The 21900-nt window shown below is 38.9% G+C and overlaps 1 protein-coding gene across 1 annotated transcript in view; it reads left to right on the plus strand.

Moving 5' to 3' along the window:
- Positions 1–21900, plus strand: part of ADGRV1 (adhesion G protein-coupled receptor V1) — a 525892-nt gene that overhangs the window by 167774 nt on the left and 336218 nt on the right. The window contains exons 65-72 of the mRNA XM_060091810.1: positions 227–428; positions 935–1154; positions 3449–3688; positions 5121–5270; positions 13886–14359; positions 17323–17466; positions 19936–20110; positions 20804–20939. Coding sequence (XP_059947793.1) covers positions 227–428; positions 935–1154; positions 3449–3688; positions 5121–5270; positions 13886–14359; positions 17323–17466; positions 19936–20110; positions 20804–20939 — 1741 coding nt within the window. The remainder of the gene's footprint in view (positions 1–226; positions 429–934; positions 1155–3448; positions 3689–5120; positions 5271–13885; positions 14360–17322; positions 17467–19935; positions 20111–20803; positions 20940–21900) is intronic.

The raw sequence follows: 21900 nt of genomic DNA on the forward strand, positions 1-21900 counted from the left end.
CTTACACTGCTCACTATAATTTTCAACTTGTGACATACTGTAGTTCTCCTAAAAAAATTGTCATGACATTTTCACTAATTGTTTTTTAAAGCGATAAATGAACTGCGGAAAAATTGAGTGCTTGTGTTGTACTGTTATATTTAATTGTCATGTTTGATTTGACTGAATCTTATAAAAGTCACTTGCTTTGTCTGGCATACTAATTAACTTCAAATTCCTGTTACAGTGGAGGAGGACGTAGGGATGATCATGATTCCAGTGATGAGGCTTCATGGCACTTACGGCCATGTGACAGCTGATGTCATCTCTCAGAGCTCTTCTGCAGTTCCTGGTGGTGTTGATTATGTACTGCATGGTAGTTCAGTCACCTTTCAGCATGGGCAGAGCTTAAGTTTTATAAATGTTTCCATCATTGATGACAATGAAAGGTAAAACTATTTAGTGATATTGGAAATAACATGGGCATATTGTGCTCCAGTCCTTACCTATGTTTTGCACTGATAATAGAATTTTAGATTATACTTGTACCCATTGAAAAATGAGTGAGACACTTTAGGAGGTGCTGAGATAGGGAAAAAGGGATTGGGAGTCCATTGTGATTGTGCATCACTTTTTCTCAAACAGAAGAAGAAATAATAATTTTTATTCTTCTAGATTTGAAAAGTCTAATCAGAATGTGGAAACATCCTGCAGATCACTTCCTTAATGCATTAAGCAATTAAAAAGAGGGGAAGGAAGTCTACTAACTATCCCAGTTTATATAATATTGAAGTGATCATTTGTGCTTTTAGCTAAGCACCCTCTTCTTACCACTTGGTGTGTGACTACTGTGCCTTGAATATGTATGACCAATTTGGAAAATGACTAGTTATTTGGATTTTAGAAGCATTTTAATATGTTTAGACTCACAGAATTGCTCCTTCTTGCTATGCAGTGAATTTGAGGAGCCCATTGAAATCCTGCTCGTTGGAGCTACTGGTGGAGCGGTCCTTGGGCGCCACCTAGTGTGCAGAATCACGATTGCCAAGAGTGACTCTCCCTTTGGTGTAGTAAGATTTCTCAATCAAAGCAAAATTTCTGTTCCTAATCCCAATTCTACAATGATTTTACCCTTGATGCTGGAGCGGACTGGAGGACTCTTGGGAGAGATTCAGGTAGAGTTATTCTCCCCATGATTTAAAAAATAATTTGGATAGATAGATATGGTGTTGGATTTTCTTATTCCTTAAATATAGTCATTTATTTATTCACAGTCAGTAATACTTATTAATTACCTAGTAGGTATAAAGCAGCTTCTGAAATCCTTTGAAGTACATAAAAATACATAAGGCATATAACTGTCTTCAGGACACTCTTGAGAGAAAGTTAAAAATTAAATGAAGGATTCTGGTAAAACTCAACAAGTATTTGTAGAGGGCTTTCCATGTACCAGACCCTGTTATAGGCCCTGAGAACGCACTGGTGAACAAGACAGACTTCATCTCTGTTCTCATAAAGTTTTCAAACAATAAACAAAAAAATGAAAAGAAAATGATCTGATAACACTAAGTTTTGGGCAGGAATGTAAAATCAGGAGACACAATCATAAGTGACCTGCTGGCCACTGTTGATTGGATGGTAAGGGTGTGATATTAAAGCTGAAAGATGATAAGAAAGAGGTGCTCAAGTAATTGTTAGAGGGATGAGCATTTGGGCAGAGGGATTAGCTAGTGCAGATCTACAAAGTTGGCATGTTTGCAGTATGCAGAGGTCCATGTGGTGGCTGGGCTTGGAAATGAAGGGATAACAGCACAAGATAGATCAGAGGGGCCAGTAGGTGTTTGGTCACAGAGAACTTTCTAAGCCAGGTTAAAGATGAGTCTAAGTGCAAATAGGATGCCATTAGAGAGTTTTAAGCAGGGGAATGATGTCAGTGTCACTGGGTTGTCAGCTCACTTATAACTGCTGTGAGGAAAATGGGTTGTCAAGAAGCCGGAGTAGAAGCAGGGAGAGCAGTTAGAAGGCTCTTGCCCTCTATAGCCCAGGGCAGAGCTGACGATGGCTCAGACGGGTGGAGATGCAGCTGGCCAGATGGGAATGGACATCGAGTATGTTCTGAAGGAAAAATTCACTGGGCTTGTGGAGGGGAAGAGAGTAATCAAGGATAACTGCTAGAATTTTAGTTGAGCAACTGGTTAAATTGTAGTGCTGTTTACTGAGATGCCGAAGCTTGGGGGAAAAGCAGGAGTTCTGTTTTGGCCTTGTTGATTTGAGATAGCTACTAGACACCCCAGTGGAGGGGCAGGTAGACAGGGGGAAGTTCGAGTGTGGGTTGTGGGGAGGTCAGGACTGCAGACAGATTCAAAAGATGTTGACACACCTGGAGGCATTTGAAACTGTGGCCTAAGGAGTGTAGACAGGGATGTAAGGGGTATAGACCCAAGCGCGGGCTCCCAACATTTAGGGATCTGAGGAGGGAGAGCCAGCCAAAAAGATTGAGAAGTAAAGAAGGAAAACTAGGAAGGTATGTGTTATGTGAGTAACATGTAAGCCAAGGAAGACAGGACACAGTGTTTCAAGAGAAAGAAGCGGTCAGCTGTGTCCAATGCTGATGAAAGATGAAACAAGCAAAGAGAAGTACCCAGTTTTCTTTCTTTTTGCATATGAAAAGTATACAATTTTAAATTATAGAAACTTTAAAAAATGCATTTGTTGCAATATAAAATTTTTGTTTCTTGTAACAATTTATGAAAATTTCTGTTCCTCTTACACTAGGAATTTAAGTATATTTATTGCTGCACGCCCAGCAGACCTTTCACATGATTTTATAGTCTGATTCAAATAGGTTTTGATGGACAGAAGCTGTGCACTAGCAAGACAGTTTGTACTCATATTTTTATTTATTTTATTTTTTTTATTTATTTTTTTTTTTCTTTTTGCGGTATGCGGGCCTCTCACTGTTGTGGCCTCTCCCGTTGCGGAGCACAGGCTCTGGATGCGCAGGCCCAGCGGCCATGGCTCACGGGCCCAGCCGCTCCGCGGCATATGGGATCCTCCCAGATCGGGGCACGAACCCGTATCCCCTGCATCGGCAGGCGGACTCTCAACCACTGCGCCACCAGGGAGGCCCTGTACTCATATTTTTAAAGTTCATATTACTCTAATATGTATATTTAGAATATGTACCTTTATGTTTTTGTTATCCTGTGGTGATAACAAATGACTGGGTATTCAGATCTTTCTTTACTTGTTAGACATTGCTATTCATGAAAACAGATATTCTATAGATACATAGCTTATATTTGCAAATATTGTTTTAAGCAACATGAGTTGATAGCATAGGAGTTTGCTGGAGATACTCTAGAATAATTTTCACATGTATTATATATATTTTTAATACTACATATCCTGCTAAGTAATTCTTTGTTTAAAGCTGATCGTTTCTATTAAAAAAACAAACACCCTGCAGGTAAACTGGGAGATAGTCGGACCCAATTCTCAGGAAGCCTTACCATCACAGAACAGAGATATCGCAGACCCGGTGAGCGGGTCCTTCTCCTTTGGAGATGGGGAAGGTGGAGTGAGAAGCATCATTCTGATAGTCTATCCTCATGATGACATTGAACTTGAAAAGACTTTCATTATTAAACTTAAACTTGTGAAAGGAGAAGCTAAATTAGACTCCAGAGCTAAAGATGTTACATTAACAGTAAGTCCGACTTTGTTTTGCCCACAAAATTTTGGATTTAACGATTTATTGGAAAATGCATTTACATTTGTTGAAACTCTGTGGGCTTATGATGAATTGAAAGTTATAAGACCAAATGAAGTCATAGTAATTCCTGTGGGTCAGATGTTCTGGTTGTTATATTAGTTTATTCCATAGCCTCATTACTGATAATTTTTAAAGGCTTTAAGATAATGAGAGATACTTATTTTATACTTTCTGAGAAAATCTGACGTTTTGGGGATACTTGGCACTTTTAGAGAGGAGACATTTGTCATATCATATGCATTGGATATCTTTGCCATTAAAGTACACAAAAGTTCACAGATAGTCACAAGTCAGATTGTTGGAAGGAAGAATGGTATTTGTTCAATTAGGGCAATGATGGTGTGGATCAGATCCGAGTTCAGCATATTTTGCATGAATCACCCAGTCCATTTGGGCAGAAAGTACTGGGGACCAAGGTTACTGAAAAAAAGACTGAAAGATGCACCTTTTTTTTAAGTTTGGAAAACACTCTTGTCTGGGGTCTGTATCAGTCAGATGTCTCCAGAGAACCAGAACTATTAGGAAATATATATGGAGAAGGAGAGAGGTTTTTTTTTTTAAGGAATTGGCTCATGGGATTGTAGGGTCTGGCAAGTCCAAAATCCATAAAGCAGGCTGGCAGGCAGGAAGCCCAGGAAAGAACCGAAGTTGCAGTCTTGAGTTTGAATTTTGTGGAGCAGACCAGCAGGCTGGAAACTCAAAACAGGATTCCTAAATTGCAGTCCTGAGGCACAATTCCTTCTTCTCTGGGAAGCCTCAGTGTTTGCTCTTTAAGGCTTTCAACTGATTGGATGAGGTCCGTTCACATTATTGAGAATAATTTTCGTGACCTCAAGTCAGCTGGTTGTAGATATTAATCATATCTGCAAAATACCTTTACAGCAACATCTAGACTAGTGTTTGACCAAACAATTGGACACTGTAGCCTAGCCAGGATGACACATTAAATTAACCGTCACAGGGCCTTTGCTTCTCTCCATATTGTATTATATCATAACGAGTAGAAAGAGGTTAGCTAAACTTAACTGGTTAAATGAAGCAAATGAGAGGCGAATAAAGCTAAATTCAGTCATTGAAGTATTATCCTTTGGTGATTCTACAAATTGTAGTTTTCTGAACACTTATTCCCATTATCCTTGGGGGATAAGAACCTACCTGTTTTGGGTAACAATCAGTGTAATAAAGAAGGTTTTTAAAAATCAGGTAGCTAGGTGGATTATATCCAAGTATCATGATTGTGTTTCTTTCATTTCCTCAGCTTATCTTGTACATACACAATACATCAGTGTATTGATATATTGGATACCGTAATTTCATCCATAGCTGTTATATACATTTTCACTCTGCTCTCTGTTTCTCTTTCTAGATACAAAAGTTTGGTGATCCAAATGGAGTGGTTCAATTTGCTCCCGAGTCTTTATCTGAGGAGACCTATTTGGAGCCATTAGCTCTGGAAGGGCCCCTGATCATTACTTTCTTTGTCAAAAGAGTCAAGGGCACTTTGGGAGAGATTATGGTATCATTTTTCCTTTGATTTTTAAGTAGAGTAGTAATTTGCCTAACAACTGCAGTTGACAGGAACAGAGAAACTGTGTGTTCTGGAGAATTAAGGTTTTAGATACTGAAGTGACGTAAGTTTTCACACACGCTGAGAAGGCTCATTGGAGCACCTTTGGACTCTCTAGCCAGCACCAACCTCTGGCTGTCTTTCTAAATTCAGTTACAATTAAGTTAAAAAGATCTTTCTCACATTTAATGATGAAGAAAATGACTGAACTATTTTGTAATTTTTTGTTTGCTATAATGTGAAGCTTTTCCTACTGAACAGGCCTATCCATGATTTTTATAAATTGCTTAATATAGTCTTAATTTATTCTTTTTTTGGATATACCTCTTTAAATGTGTTTATTATTTTAAGAACTTTAGAACATTGTTTGAACTGAGTTAAATGTTTGTGGAATCCTTGAAACATTTCAAGAAAACATGGCTTGGAATCACTGCTGTAGACTGTTACTCTCTTAACATAGATCAATAGGCATATATTCTTTATTTTCAATATAATCGAGATGCTCTTGTAAATCATCAGCATATTCATTGAACAGATCAAGGTTATCTGTTTGCTAGCAAAACATATTTTGTGAACTCTCTCTATAAACTTACCTCTTTTCGTGTATTGGTGATTAATTGTTACTTCCTCAGTTGAAACTTTATGGTTTGGAGGTAAAAAAATTCTTAGAAGATAAGTTTTTACAGATTTTGGGAGAGGGGAAATTCTTAATTTCTGAAATCTTAGATATCCTCTTTTTTTTTTTAAACATTCAATTTTCTCTCAAGTTTTTTTGTTTTTTTAAAAAAATCTTTATTGGAGTATAATTGCTTTACAATGGTGTAGATTCTGCTTCATAACAAAGTGAATCAGTTATACATATACATATATCACGATACCTCTTCCCTCTTGTATCACCCTCCCTCCCAGCCTCCCTACCCGATCCCTCTGGGTGGTGAAAAAGCACCGAGCTGATCTCCCTGTGCTATGCGGCTGCTTCCCACTAGCTATCTATTTTACATTACGTAGTGTATATATGTCCATGCCACTCTATCACTTTGTCCCAGCTTACACTTCCCCCTCTCTGTGTCCTCAAGTCCAATCTCTTGTAGGTCTGCATCTTTATTCCTGTCCTGCCCCTAGGTTCTTCAGAACCATTTTTTTTTTTAAGATTCCATATATATGTGTTAGCATATGGTATTTATTTTTCTTTTTCTGACTTACTTCACTCTGTATGACAGACTCTGGGTCCATCCACCTCACTACAAATAACTCAATTTCGTTTCTTTTTATGGGTGAGTAATATTCCGTTGTCTATATGTGCCACATCTTCTTTATCCATTCATCTGTTGATGCACACTTAGGTTGCTTCCATGTCCTGGCTATTGTAAATAGAGCTACAGTGAACATTGTGGTACATGACTCTTTTTGAATTATGGTTTTCTCAGGGTATATGCCCAGTAGTGGGATTGCTGGGTCGTATGGTAGTTCTATTTTTAGTTTTTTAAGGAACCTCCATACTGTTCTCCAAAGTGGCTGTATCAATTTACATTCCTGCCAACAGTGCAGGAGGGTTCCCTTTTCTCCACACCCTCTCCAGCATTTATTGTTTGTACATTTTTTGATGATGGCCATTCTGATTGGTGTGAGATGATACCTCACTGTAGTTTTAATTTACATTTCTCTAATGATTAATGATGTTGAGCACCCTTTCATGTGTTTGTTATCAATCTGTATATCTTCTTTGGAGAAATGTCTTTTTAGGTCTTCTGCCCATTATTGAATTGGGTTGTTTGTTTTTTTGATATTGAGCTGCATGAGCTACTTGTAAATTTTGGAGATTAATCCTTTGTCTGTTGCTTCATTTGCAAATATTTTCTCCCATTCTGAGGGTTGTCTTTTTGTCTTGTTTATGGTTTCCTTTGCTGTGCAAAAGCTTTTAAATTTCATTAGGTCCCATTTGTTTATTTTGTTTTTATTTCCATTTCTCTAGGAGGTGGGTCAGAAAGGATCTTCCTGTGATTTATGTCATGCAGTGTTCTGCCTGTGTTTTCCTTTAAGAGTTTTATAGTGTATGGCCTTATATTTAACTCTTTAATCCATTTTGAGTTTATTTTTGTGTATGGTGCTAGGGAGCGTTCTAATTTCATTCTTTTACACGTAGCTGTCCAGTTTTCCCAGCACCACTTATTGGAGAGGCTGTCTTTTCTCCATTGTATATTCTTGTTTCCTTTATTAAAGATAAGGTGACCATATGTGCATGGGTTTATCTCTGGGCTTTCTATCCTGTTCCATTAATCTGTGTTTCTGTTTTTGTGCCAGTACCATACTGTCTTGATTACTGTAGCTTTGTAATATAGTCTGAAGTCAGGGAGCCTGATTCCTCAAGCTCCGTTGTTTGTTCTCAAGATCGCTTTGGCTATTCGGGGTCTTTTGTGTTTCCATACAAATTGTGAAATTTTTTGTTCTACTTCTGTGAAAAATGCCATTGGTAGTTTGATAGGGATTGCATTGAATCTGTAGTTTGCTTTGGGTAGTAGAGTCATTTTAACAATGTTGATTCTTCCAATCCAAGAACACGGTATATCTCTCCATCTATTTGTATCATCTTTAATTTCCTTCATCAGTGTTTTATAGTTTTCTGCATACAGGTCTTTTGTCTCCTTAGGTAGCTTTATTCCTAGGAATTTTATTCTTTTTGTTACAATGGTAAATGGGAGTGTTTCCTTAATTTCACTTTCAGATTTTTCATCATTAGTGTATAGGAATGCAAGAGATTTCTGTTCATTAATTTTGTATCCTGCTACTTTACCAAATCCATTGATTAGCTTTAGTTGTTTTCTGGTAGCATATTTAGGATTCTCTATGTATAGTATCATGTCATCTGCAAACAGTGAGAGCTTTAATTTTTCTTTTCCAATTTGGATTCCTTTTTTTTTTTTTTTTTTTTTTTTTTTTTTTTTTTTTGCCGTACGCGGGCCTCTCAGGGTTGCAGCCTCTCCTGTTGCGGAGCACAAGCTCCGGACGCGCAGGCCCAGCGGCCATGGCTCACGGGCCCAGCCGCTCCACGGCACGCGGGATCCTCCCAGACCGGGGCACGAACCTGCGTCCCCCGCATCGGCAGGCGGACTCCCAACCACTGCGCCACCAGGGAAGTCCTGGATTCCTTTTATTTCTTTTTCTTCTCTGATTGCCATCGTGAAAACTTCCAAAACAATGTTGAATAATTGTGGTGAGAGTGGGCAACCTTGTTTTGTTCCTGATCAGAGTGGAAATGGTTTCAGTTTTTCACCATTGAGGATGATGTTGGCTGTGGGTTTGTCATATATGGCCTTTATTATGTTGAGGTAAGTTCCCTCTCTGCCTACTTTCTGGTGGGTTTTTATCATAAATGGGTGTTGAATTTTGTCGAAAGCTTTTTCTGCATCTATTGAGATGATCATGTGGTTTTTCTTCTTCAGTTTTTTAATATGGTGTATCACATTGATTGGTTTGCATATATTGAAGAATCCTTGCATTCCTGGGATAAACCCCACTTCATCATTGTGTATGATCCTTTCAATGTGCTGTTGGATTCTGTTTGCTAGTATTTTGTTGAGGATTTTTGCATCTATGTTCATCAGTGATATTGGCCTGTAGTTTTCTTTCTTTGTGACAACTTTGTCTGGTTTTGGTATCAGGGTGATGGTGGCCTCGTAGAGTGAGTTTGGGAATGATCCTCCCTCTGCTATGTTTTGGAAGAGTTTGAGAAGGATAGGTGTTAGCTCTTCTCTAAATGTTTGGTAGAATTCACCTGTGAAGCCATCTGGTCCTGTTCTTTTGTTTGTTGGGAGATTTTTTAATCGCAGTTTCAGTTTCAGTGCTTGTAATTGGCCTGTTTATATTTCTATTTTTCGTGGTTCAGTCCCGGAAGGTTGTGCTTTTCTAAAACTTTGTCCATTTCTTCCAGGTTGGCCATTTTATTGGCATATAGTTGCTTGTAGTAATCTCTCATGATCCTTTGTATTTCTGCAGTGTCAGTTGTTACTTCTCTTTTTCATTTCTAATTCTATTGGTTTGAGTCTTCTCCCTTTTTTTCTTAATGAGTCTGGGTAATGGTTTATCAATTTTGTTTATCTTCTCAAAGAACCAGCTTTTAGTTTTATTGATCTTTGCTGTCGTTGCCTTCATTTCTTTTTCATTTATTTCTGATGTGATGTTTATGATTTCTTTCCTTCTGCTAACTTTGGGTTTTTTTTGTTCTTTCTCTAATTGCTTTAGATGTAAGGTTAGGTTGTTTAATTGAGATCTTTCTTGTTTCTTAAGATAGGATTGTATTGCTATAAACTTCCCTCTTAGAACTGCTTATGCTGCATCCCGTAGGTTTTGGGTCGTTGTGTTTTCATTGTCATTTGTTTCTAGGTATTTTTTGATTTCCTCTTTGATTTCTTCGGTGATCTCTTGGTTAATTAGTAATGTATTGTTTAGCCTCCACGTGTTTGTATTTTTAACAGATTATTTTCCTGTAACTGATATGTAGTCTCATAGCGTTGTGGTTGGAAAAGATACTTGATATGATTTCAATTTTCTTAAATTTAGCAAGGCTTGATTTGTGACCCCAGATATGATCTATCCTGGAGAATGTTCCATGAGCACTTGAGAAGAAAGTGTATTCTGTTGTTTTTGGATGGAATGTCCTATAAATATCAATTAAGTCCATCTTGTTTAATGTATCATTTAAAGCTTGTGTTTCCTTATTTATTTTCATTTTGGATGATTTGTCAATTGGTGAAAGTGAGGCGTTAAAGTCCCCTACTATGATTGTGTTACTGTCAATTTCCCCTTTTATGGCTGTTAGCATTTGCCTTATGTATTGAGGTGCTCCTATGTTGGGTGCATAAATATTTACAATTGTTATATCTTCTTCTTGGATTGATCCCTTGATCATTATGTAGTGTCCTTCTTTTTCTCTTGTAATAGTTTTTGTTTTAAAGTCTATTTTGTCTGATATGAGAATTACTACTACAGCTTTCTTTTGGTTTCCATTTGCATGGAGTTTCCTTTTCCATCCCCTCACTTTCAGTCTGTATGTGTCCCTAGGTCTGAAATGGATCTCTTGTAGACAGCATATATAAGGGTCTTGTTTTTGTATTCATTCAGCCAATCTGTTTCTTTTTGTTGGAGCATTTAATCCATTTACATTCAAGGTATTATCAATACGTATGTTCCTATTACCATTTTCTTAATTGTTTTGGGTTTGTTTTTGTGGGTCTTTTCCTTCTCCTGTGTTTCCTGCCTAGAGAAGTTCCTTTAGCATTTGTTGTAATGATGGTTTGGTCGTGCTGAATTCTCTTAGGTTTTCCTTGTCTGTAAAGGTTTTAATTTCTTCGTCGAATCTGAATGAGATCCTTGCTGGGTAGAGTAATCTTGGTTGTAGGTTTTTCCCTTTCATCACTTTAAATATGTCCTGCCACTCCCTTCTGGCTTTCAGAGTTTCTGCTGAAAGATCCGCTGTTAACCTTATGGGGATTCCCTTGTTTGTGAATTGTTGCTTTTCCCTTGCTGCTTTTAATATGTTTTCTTTGTATTTAATTTTTGATAGTTTGATTAATATGTGTCTTGGCGTGTTTCTCCTTGGATTTATCCTGTATGGGACTCTCTGTGCTTCCTGGACTTGATTAACTATTTCCTTTCCCATATTAGGGAAGTTTTCAACTGTAATCTCTTGAAATATTTTCTCAGTCCCTTTGTTTTTCTCTTCTGGGACCTGTATAATTAGGATGTTGGTGCATTTAATGTTGTCCCAGAGGTCTCTGAGGCTATCCTCAATTCTTTTCATTCTTTTTTCTTTATTCCTCTCTACGGTATTATTTCCACTACTTTATCTTCCAGGTCACGTATCCATTCTTCTGCCTCAGTTATTCTGCTACTGATTCCTTCTAGAGAATTTTTGATTTCATTTAGTGTGTCGTTCATCATTGTTTGTTTGCTCTTTAGTTCCTCTAGGCCCTTGTTAAACATTTCTTGTATTTTCTCCATTCTGTTTCCAAGATTTTGGATCATCTTTACTATCATTATTCTGAATTCTTTTTCAGGTAGACTGCCTATTTCCTCTTCATTTGTTAGGTCTCATAGGTTTTTTCCTTGCTCCTTCATCTGCTGTGTTTCTCTGTTTTCTCATTTTGCTTAATTTACTGTGTTTGTGGTCTCCTTTTCACAGGCTGAAGGTTTGTAGTTCCCGTTGTTTTTAGTGTCTGCCCCAGTGGCTAAGGTTGGTTCAGTGGGTTGTGTAGGCTTCTTGGTGGAGGGGACTAGTGCCTGTTTTCTGGTGGATGAGGCTGTATCTTGTCTTTCTGGTTGGCAGGTCTGCATCTGGTGGTGTGTTTTGGGGTGTCTGTGACCTTATTATGATTTTAGGCGGCCTCTCTGCTAATGGCTGGGTTTGTGTTCTTGTCTAGCTACTTGTATGGCATAGGGGTCCAGCACTTTAGTTTGCTGGTTGTTTAGTGGAGCTGGATCTTGTCGTTGAGATGAAGATGTCTGGGAGATGTTCGCCATTTGATATTACGTGGTGCTGGGAGGTTTCTGGTGGACCAGTGTCGTGAACTTGGCTCTCCCACCTCAGACGTACCGCCCTTACACCTGGCCAGAGCACCAAGACCCTGTCATCCACATGGCTCAGAATAAAAGGGAGAAAGAAAGAAAGAAAGAAAGAAAGGAAGAAAAGAATAAAATAAAGTTATTCAAATAAAAAATAATTATTAAAAATCAAAAAATGTTTATCAAGTAATTTAAAAAAAAGGAAGAAAGAAAGAGCAATCAAACCAAAAGAAAAATCCACCAATGATAACAAATGCTAACAACTGTACTAAAAAACAAAACAAAAACGGACAGACAGAACTCTAGGACAAATGGTAAAAGCAAAGCTATACAGACAAAAATCACACACAGAAGCCTACACATACACACTCACAAAAAGAAAAAAAGGAAAAAAATATATATATTGTTGCTCCCAAAGTCCACCTCCTCAATTTGGGATGATTCGTTGTTTATTCAGGTATTCCGCAGATGCAGGGTACATCAAGTTGACTGTGGAGATTTAATCCACTGCTCCTGAGGCTGCTGGGAGAGATTTCCCTTTCTCATCTTTGTTCGCACAGCTCCTGGGGTTCAGCTTTGGATTTGGCCCCGCCTCTGCGTGTAGGTCGCCTGAGGGCATCTCTTCTTTGCCCAGACAGGATGGGGTTAAAGGAGCAGCTGATTCAGGGGCTCTGGCTCACTCAGGCCGGGGAGAGGGAGGGGTACGGAGTGCGGGGCGAGCCTGTGGCGGCAGAGGCCGGCGTGACGTTGCACCAGACTGAGGCGTGCCGTGTGTTCTCCCGGGGAAGTTGTCCCTGGATCACGGGACCCTGGCAGTGGTGGGCTGTACAGGCTCCCAGGAGGGGAGGTGTGGAGAGTGACCTGTGCTCGCACACGGGCTTCTTGGTGGCTGCAGCAGCAGCCTTAGCGTCTCATGCCCCTGTCTGGGGTCTGCGCTGATAGCCGCGGCTCGCACCTGTCCCTGGAGGTCGTTTAGGTAGCACCCTTAATCCCCTTTCCTCGTGTACCAGGAAACAAAGAAGCAAGGAAAAGTCTCTTGCCTCTTAGGCAGGTCCAGGCTTTTTCCCGTACTCCCTCCCGACTAGCTGTGGTGCACTAACTCCTTCAGGCTGTGTTCACGCAGCCAACCCCAGTCCTCTCCCTGGGATCTGACCTCTGAAGCCCGAGCCTCAGCTCCCAGCCCCCACCTGCCCTGGCCGGTGAGCAGACAAGCCTCTTGGGGAGACCGATCCTCTGTGTCGGAATCTCTCCGCTTTGCCCTCCGCACCCCTGTTGCTGTGCTCTCCTCCTCGGCTCCAAAGCTTCCCCGCTCCGCCCCCCGCAGTGCCCCCCCCCCGCCCCCGCGCGAAAGGGCTTCCTAGTGTGTGGAAACTTTTCCTCCTTCACAGCTCCCTCCCACTGGTGCAGGTCCCATCCCTATTCTCTTGTCTCTGTTTATTCTTTTTTCTTTTGCCCTGCCCAGGTACATGGGGAGTTTCTTGCCTTTTGGGAGGTCTGAGGTCTTCTGCCAGCGTCCAGTAGGTGTTCTGTAGGAGTTGTTCTACATGTAGATGTATTTCTGATGTATTTGTGGGGAGGAAGGTGATCTCCACGTCTTACTCTTCCGCCATCTAGAAGCTCCTCTATATTCTCTTTTTATTAAAAACAAACAAATTCCAAGATGAACGTCAGATTATCTACTTTTTACCTTCAAATATTGTCTGTGGTTCACTATTGAATGTATTTGTGTTACTGGTATTTTAAAGTTAACTTGTTTATCTTTTCAAATTATGTTATTTTAGAAGCAGGTGAAATGAAATTTTATAATCCTGTCTTGCAAATTGCATACAACAGTCTGAAAGAGTTAAGATCCTTTCTAAATTACCTAACTACTTGGAATGTTTCGCTTGGAATATAATGATGCACACTTAATTGTTTTTGTATATAGTAGAGGAAAACTAAAGGATTTTTGATTCAATATACTGAATTGTATAACTTTGTTGGGTCTTTTTTTCCTTTTATTTTAGGTTTACTGGGAATTAAGCAGTGAGTTTGATATTACTGGAGACTTTCTGTCTACAAAAGGATTTTTCACCATTGCTGATGGAGAAAGTGAGGCCAGCTTTGATGTTAACTTGCTACCAGATGATGTACCTGAGATAGAGGAAGTTTATGTGATTCAGCTTGTTTCTGTAAAGGGAGGAGCAGAACTTGATCCAGAAAAATGCATCACACAGTTCTCTGTTTCTGCAAATGATGACCCACATGGGGTATTTGCCCTGTATTCAGATCACCAGTCCATACTTATTGGACAGAACCTTAGTAGATTCATCCAAATTAATGTAACCCGGCTTGCTGGAACATTTGGAGATGTGACTGTTGGATATCGAATATCATCTGATCCTAAAAAGCAGTCTGTTGTTACTGAAAATGCAGAGAAGCAGCTGGTGGTCGAAGATGGCACTAGATATAAGGTGGACACAGTGTCAGTCAAGAGTCAGGTTTGTAGCATTTCTTTAATTTCCTGATCATTGCAATAAAACTCCTTCAAGAAAGCCCTAGTTAATCTCATGATCAGTTTAAAGTCTTATTCTGATATTTAAATGGAGCCATGAAAAATGCCTTAGAAAATGCATACTAGTTATTGGATAATACATATACTGGAGTATTTGCAGATTATAAGTAAATAAGTATATTCTTATTTGGAGATAAAATATTTTTGTCTAGATAGTAGCAGGCACTTATTTAGTACTTCAGAGTTCCAGAAATTGTTCCAAGTGCTACACAAACACACATACACACACATACACACACACACACATACTGGATGCTTGTTGAAGGGAAGATATTTGTATACTTCCTAGGACAGCAGACTGTTCTGCCAACATATCAGGTGAGGGTGCTAGGAATACATGGATTTTCTGTGGTTCAAATAGATACCTAGCAGTCTTTCTCAGTCTGATCCACAGAAAGTGATTTGAGCAACTGTTTTCATCCTCCCAAGAAGATAACTAGTATCATTCCATATGCATGGCAGAGAAGTTAATTTATTTCATGCATGAGATGCATTATAGCTGTGAGGATTAATTATCTCATGGTTGAGAAAGTCTGTACCAGAGGACACTTTTAGATTATCTCCTGTGGTGGTACCTGGGACATTTTGAAGGATGGTAGTCCTCTTTTCATTTTACTTTGAAAACTTAATGATATAGTTGATAAAGATACTTAGCTTTCTTAATACCTGTTTGAATTATCTATGGATTTGTTAATATCTGTTTTGAAGCTCTATTTTTATGATTTCTGTCTATTTTCAATAAAGAGTAACAAAAGTTTACTAGCTTACAATATATGAAAGCTTCCTCTTATTTGCTTACTTTAACATCTTTCATTAGTGTATTTAAATTTGCATGGGTTCCTTCTGTCTCTTACATTCCACTATGTGTGGTGTAGACTACACATAGATTATTATGTGAGTTAGTCTTCCAAGGTGACTATTTAGGGCAATGTGTGACATGCACATAAACTGAGGGGAGGATTTTTCCAGCGGTCCCTTTCTCACCTCACACCCTGGGTGTAATGCATTGCTCTTTAAAGTTTGGGATATTAGTTACAAGTTACATATAGATCTACCTGATCTACTGCCCTGATAAAAACTAGGACTTCGGACAGGTCTGCCACAGAGAAGGACCTTCAAGTGGGTCTTGGGACAGAATGAGTTTCCATTAGGCTCTGAAAACTAGAAGACTCTTGATGTTGGTTTAACATGAGGACCAGGGAGTGAACAATTACCTCACCTGGGTAACAACAGGCTTCTCAGATGAAGTACTTACTGATGATAAGAATCATTGGCACGATAAAGAACAAGTCTACGTTTAAAAGAATTTAAGTTAGAATGCAAGATAAGATTATATTCATGGCTGTCATTTATTCAGATATTTATTGAGCACTTGCTATGTGTCAGTCATTGTGAGAAGCACAGCAGCTACAATGATCACAAAGACATAATCTCTGTTGTCAGGTTGCTCCCTGTCTAGTGCAGGAGAAGGCCCTTGAACAGCCAATTATAAAAGCAAGCAGATAAGCAGTGTTCAAGATGCACATAGGATATTATGGGGCTGTAAACTCCATTTGTGCCCAAAGCCATCAAGAATGATGGGAAATACGTAGAATAGTATTGGTGATGCAGTCCTGGATCAGGGACATGGAAGGGCAAAACAGAACACCCTCAACTCCTAAAAACCTTCAAGGTCCTTTTAAAATTAGTCTACCTGCTTTTCTTCTGTAGGCAAACCAGCGTTTCTCCAAATCCACCATTATTCCTGTTCAACTTTAATGTTTAATTACTGCACCTTGGGGACCTGCCACACTCCACAAGTCTGTGTGCTGCACGGGCCCATGAACAAAAAAGTTGGGTAGGAAGGCACAAATGCCTGGGAGCTTTGAGCTGACATCTGGCCGTTCATTCTTTAGGAAACAGGGACAAAAAAAATCCTTAGCTGTCCAGCCAGTGAACTGCATGGGGAAGGGACACACCCTTCAAGGAGAGGAGGGAGGCACATGATTGAAGTCAGGACACCATGATTTATTTCTGTTTCCTCAGCACTTGATCTATGCTTTATGTTCAGTGAATGTGATTTTGAAAAAATGACGATTGATTGAATGAATAAAACATCTGTTCCCCTCATGTTGCACATTTGAAACCACTATAGTACATATTTTACACACTTAGAGGGTGTGATATGTGTTTAAGTACATTACATTTAAAAGAACAGACTTCACAGAAATGGTTATTTGTACATTCAGTAAAGATGTACAGAGTTGTTAGTAATATTCCAGGTTACAGGGGCCTATCCATTATCAATAACAAGGTTTCTATGGAAAATGTATTATATCAATAAGTGTTAAAAAAATCTTTTAAAGTAATACCAGGTTTTAAATTCAGGATTTCTCTATTTTGTTGGATTCTAAAACTTTGAAAATTGGTAGTCTAATACATGGTGTTAGTAGTCTTTATTTGTCCAAAGTATTCAAATAATCAGTACACCTAAATCATTATCTGTTTTAAGTAACTGTCGTTAGAGCTCTTAGTTTCTATCCAATGAAAAGGGAGAAAGTGAGTTTTGCTGGTTTTAGGAGCTGACACTGTTCACCAGTGAGCTCTTTCCATTCCTGTGGCACGTGATTCTATCACTAATACTACTTCTGAGATTCTCATCATTCTTCAGGTCATTTGGGCACACAGAGAGTATTTGCAAATTTGTGTTTTTTTAATATTGTATGGCTCTCAGTGTTAGCGTCAAAGTCTTCCTGCTGGTGCTTTGTTTTGTAACATGGGAGAAAGGGCATATACTGATGAAACCGATACAAAAGGAGGAAAGTGCTAATGACTCATTTCAATTGTCAGTATTTTTTTTGAAAATTATTTTTTGCTATTAAAAAAGTCATTGATACTGTTTGTATATAGGTCTTCCTACCCCTGGGCTCTAATTTCACCTTGCAACTGGTGACTGTGATGCTTGTTGGTGGAAGTTTCTATGGCATGCCAAGAATTCTCCAGGAAGCAAAATCTGCCGTCCTTCCAGTCCCTGAGAAAGCTGCCAATTCTCAGGTAATTGGCCCTGGGTGTGGTACTACCCCGGAACCACTAGAGGGCAGCTCTTACAGGAAGGACTAAGATTCTTAGAATTTCTTAAGATTCACTATTTTCTTAAATCTAAGTAATCCTATGAATATCAAAGTAGACAGTGTGGATACACTATATGAAAATGATTTGTCAATTTTCGACATTAGATAGAAAAATATATCTCCTTTCTGGAGTTTTAGAAAGTTTCTGTCTTTTAGAATGTAAGGTATAGAATTTTAAAATTAATTAATTAATTAAGTTTTGGCTGCATTGGGTCTTCATTGCTGCGCGTGGGCTTTCTCTAGTTGTGGCGAGTGGGGGCTGCTCTTCGTTGCAGTGCACGGGCTCTAGGCACTCGGGCTTCAGTAGTTGTGGCTTATGAGCTCTAGAGCGCAGACTCAGTAGTTGTGGCACACGGGCTTAGTTGCTCCGCGGCATGTGGGATCTTCCCCGACCAGGGCTTGAACCCGTGTCCCCTGCCTTGGCAGGCGAATTCTTAACCACTGCACCACCAGGGAAGTCCTAGAATTTTTAAAATAACAGTCACCTAGAGTCAAAACTTCAGGTTTTTTCTTGAAGATGAATATTTAACATTGAGGTATTTTATGCTAAATAATTAAAATTAGAATGAAACCTCAGTTCATATTTCATACTCTCATTTACTAAGATTGTAAATATTTAACTTGTGGGGCTCTTTTTACTGTGGCAAGTTTGTTCTGATGTAGGTTAATGCTAGTGGTGCACCTAAGTATTTGAATCTTCTACCTGAGTTCATTTTAGGGAGGATTGTTCCCTAATCACTTTATAAATTCACATGAGAGCAAAGAATACCTTGAGGGCTTTGCTTCCTGTGTAGGCCAATTCTGTCGATATAGGAACAAGACAGGGCTCCTGTCTCTGGCTACGGTAATGTGTGTATTTTATAAACCATAATAAGGGATAAGCATGCATCCTACTCCTTCAGGTGGGAGTTCCTTCAGTTCCTTGACCAGGATGTGGAATCTGTGCAGCAGGGGCAGGAGTGTGGGCAGATCTGGCCACCAGCTTGTGTAACAGGGTCTCTGGCCATTAAGGGGATGCTCTTCAGTTACTCCCACCTGGGCTGCTTCTCCCCAGGGAATGAATTTGCTTTGCTCCCTAAAGTGGAATCCACCAGCATTAAAATTAACTGAGAGGGAATTGTCTTCTTTCTGCACCTCCTCTGCTCAAGAAGGAAAGAGGGTATAGAATTTAATGCTTTGACATTTTGTTACCTTCTTTTTGTTCACAGGTTGTTATAACAAAGATTCCTTTCAACCTGAGTCCTTTGTTTGGTGTAGTAAACTATTTTCTTCTCCCTGTCCGTGCATGTTGTCACAACATTATGTCACGTCAAAGGGCCAGATCAGAGCCAGTCATGGAGTATTCCTGTCCTTGGTGTATCCTCTGTACTCCTTACCAGTATTTGTATGTGGTGTGTGTGTGTGTGTGTGTGTGTGTGTGAGTGTGAGTGTGAGTGTGTGATGTGCCTAGGACACTTTCAAACAGCCTCTAGCCATTTGGCAAGCATGAGCTCAGATATGCCAAAGATTTTGGCATTTGCTAACCGGTAGCCTCACTGTAATAAGGGATCTAGGCTGGTGTCAAATTGAAGTTGTTGTTGTTTTTTCTTTTCTGTGGCTTCAGAAGCTGTCCTGTGGCACCCTCTCACACTTTCTGCTACTCTCCATTCCAATTTAAAATGGGGAGAATGAGTCTTAATATAGAACTGTTGATCCTATGGTATTCCAAATTTATAGATATTGGGACCAGAGAGGTAAACTGAGTTGTCTAAATAAGAATGTGAAGCCAGGAATCTGGTTTTGTTCTTATTCTTTGACCAGAACTTATTTTATCTATAAATCCCAGGGTACCCTGGGAAGGTTGCCCTGAAAACCAGATCTTACTTGGTGTGGATGAAAAAGATTGTTATTTAAAAGAAATCTTTGAGGGTTTCTGATCCTCAAAAAAAAGATATTATATTGAATCAAAGAGCTGAAAAGAACCTTAATAGAAAATCTAGTTCATGGTACTCACTTTATAAATAAAGAATTTATTATTATACCTTAGAAAGAAGTCAGATTTCAGTTCTAGACAAATTAGGTTCTATAAAGACCCATGAACAAATATATTAAAATGCCATTTTTAATCTTTCCTTTCATTTAACCATAATTAAAATTATATTTTTAGATATTGTTAATTCAGGAGTTTACATTTTGATAGAAAAATAAAGCTATAAACTATAATCAGCATTATAAAATAGAATAAATTTTCAAATTTCACGTGTCATTTCTTAAATACTACTCTTTAATTGAATATATTTTAGAACAGGGAAATATACTGTGTAAACAAAGAGAAAGTTGACTTTTAACCCACTCTTCAGAAAACAAGAACCTTTAGAGAGAAATAAAATGTTCTAAGCATGTTTTTCCTCAGGTTGGATTTGAGTCTACTGCTTTTCCACTCATGGACATCACCGCCGGAACAAGCCAAGTTGTGATTTCTAGGAGAGGCACGTATGGCTCTCTCAAGGTTTCCTGGGCGGCTGGATATGTTCCTGGGTTAAAAATCCCTGAATTCGTTGTTGTTGGCAATATGACCCCCGAAGTGGGTGAGTTGTGGCTTTTCTAGGATTTTCCCTGTAGAACATGGAAATGTGTAATTGGCCTCTAATTTTCCTGGATCCTCTTTACTCTGGGCAGTGAGCTATTTGCCTTCTCTGGACAGTGAGCTATTTGCCTTCTAATACAGTCCTCTCAGATTTAAGTGATCAGAATTTCACAGGCTGCTTGGTGAGAATGAGAGGAACTTTATTCGTTCAAATGGAAAACTTCATACCTCACCTGGAAATAATGGTCACTAAGCAGACTACTCTGTTTATACCTGAGGAGTTTTGTTAAAAGTAGTTCTAAAAACCTAATGTGGCCCATACGATAATCAAAAAAGACACACCTTTATATCCATTTACATGTTCATCTGAATATTTCTGACAGTTGAGCAGCTGTTATTTCATCTACTTTATTTTTAGTTATACCATAAGCTCTGTGAGGATCAGTGAGATGCAAAAGTTAGATGGTTTGACCTCTACCTTGTAAAGTAGCCATGATTAAAGGCAAGGTGTGTGTGGTCTACGGAGCTTCCTCTATTTACACTCCTTCCCCCACTGACTTTTTTAATGTTTTACCTTTTGTAGACTGTCATAGAATTTTGGAAAAGGAAAGATTTCACTATATTTTTAAGAGTTGAATCCCAATTTAAGAACTCAGAAATGAAACCCAACTTCCCGTTTCATGTTCCCTGTCAGGGAGTCTTTCATTTTCCCATGGAGAAGAAAGTAAAAGAGTCTTGCTGTGGAGTTTTCCTAGCCCTGGTCGGCCAGAGGCCTTTGTCATTCACCTCTCAGGAGTGCAGAGCAGTGCCCCTGGTGGGGCTCAGCTTCGGTAAGACCAACTTGATTTTCAGCCAAGAAAGTCTCTGAGGAATAAGCTGGAATTTACCAGTTGAAACAAACAAACAAAAAGACACAAGGATCTCTCTCCTTGAAGCAAAGGCGAAAACAGTTTTAGTGTAGAGCAATATATGGTCTGCATTGCCAAAGATGCCACCACCCACTGCTTGCTTGAAGAGCATTTATCATGACCTCTCACTCAAGAACGTTGGCCTGAGGTGACATCTCCGAAAAGAACCATGATGGCAAAGCCACCTATTTTTAAAGGAAACTGTCTTCAGAAAGGTAGCCAAAAATACCTGATTTCTCCAAGAGACAAAGAGTAAGAATAAGAAATCATAGTAGGATAATAATGTGACTTGAACTAGTAGTTCTTTTGAGTTTAATTTATATCAGTATATTTGCAGATAAATATGTCCTGGTCAAAAGCAATTGACTTTTCTCATATGTGGGATGGACTTGATAAGAACAGCAGAGGACCGATCTTAGAGCCAGACTCCTGGGTTTAATCCTGGCTGTGTCACTTACTTTCTGTGTGACTTTGGGAAAGTTACTTGATCTTTCTGTTCTTTAGTTTACTTATTTGGAAACTGGGAATAATGTGTGGGCAAAACCAGTGTGTGTTCAAGTGTGTTTATATACATATTTATGTATGGGAGATATTGGTTGATGGAATCCAATATGGCTTTTGATTATACATATGCCATTCAAAAAGTGTTTGGACACAACGTATTTTAGGTTAACAAATTCACATACCTTTAACAATAACAATAATAGCTAACAGGTTTTTTTATGTCTTATTTTTAAATTTTATTGAAGTATAGTTGATTTACAATGTTGTGTTAATTTCTACTGTACAGCACAGTGATTCAGGCTAACAGTTTTATAGTGCTTACCCTAGGCCAGGCATTGCCCTCCTCCTCTCTCCATATATATATACATACATACATATA

This window comes from Mesoplodon densirostris, chromosome 3, assembly GCF_025265405.1.
Source record: "Mesoplodon densirostris isolate mMesDen1 chromosome 3, mMesDen1 primary haplotype, whole genome shotgun sequence".
In the NCBI taxonomy this organism is placed as follows: Eukaryota; Metazoa; Chordata; class Mammalia; order Artiodactyla; family Ziphiidae; genus Mesoplodon; species Mesoplodon densirostris.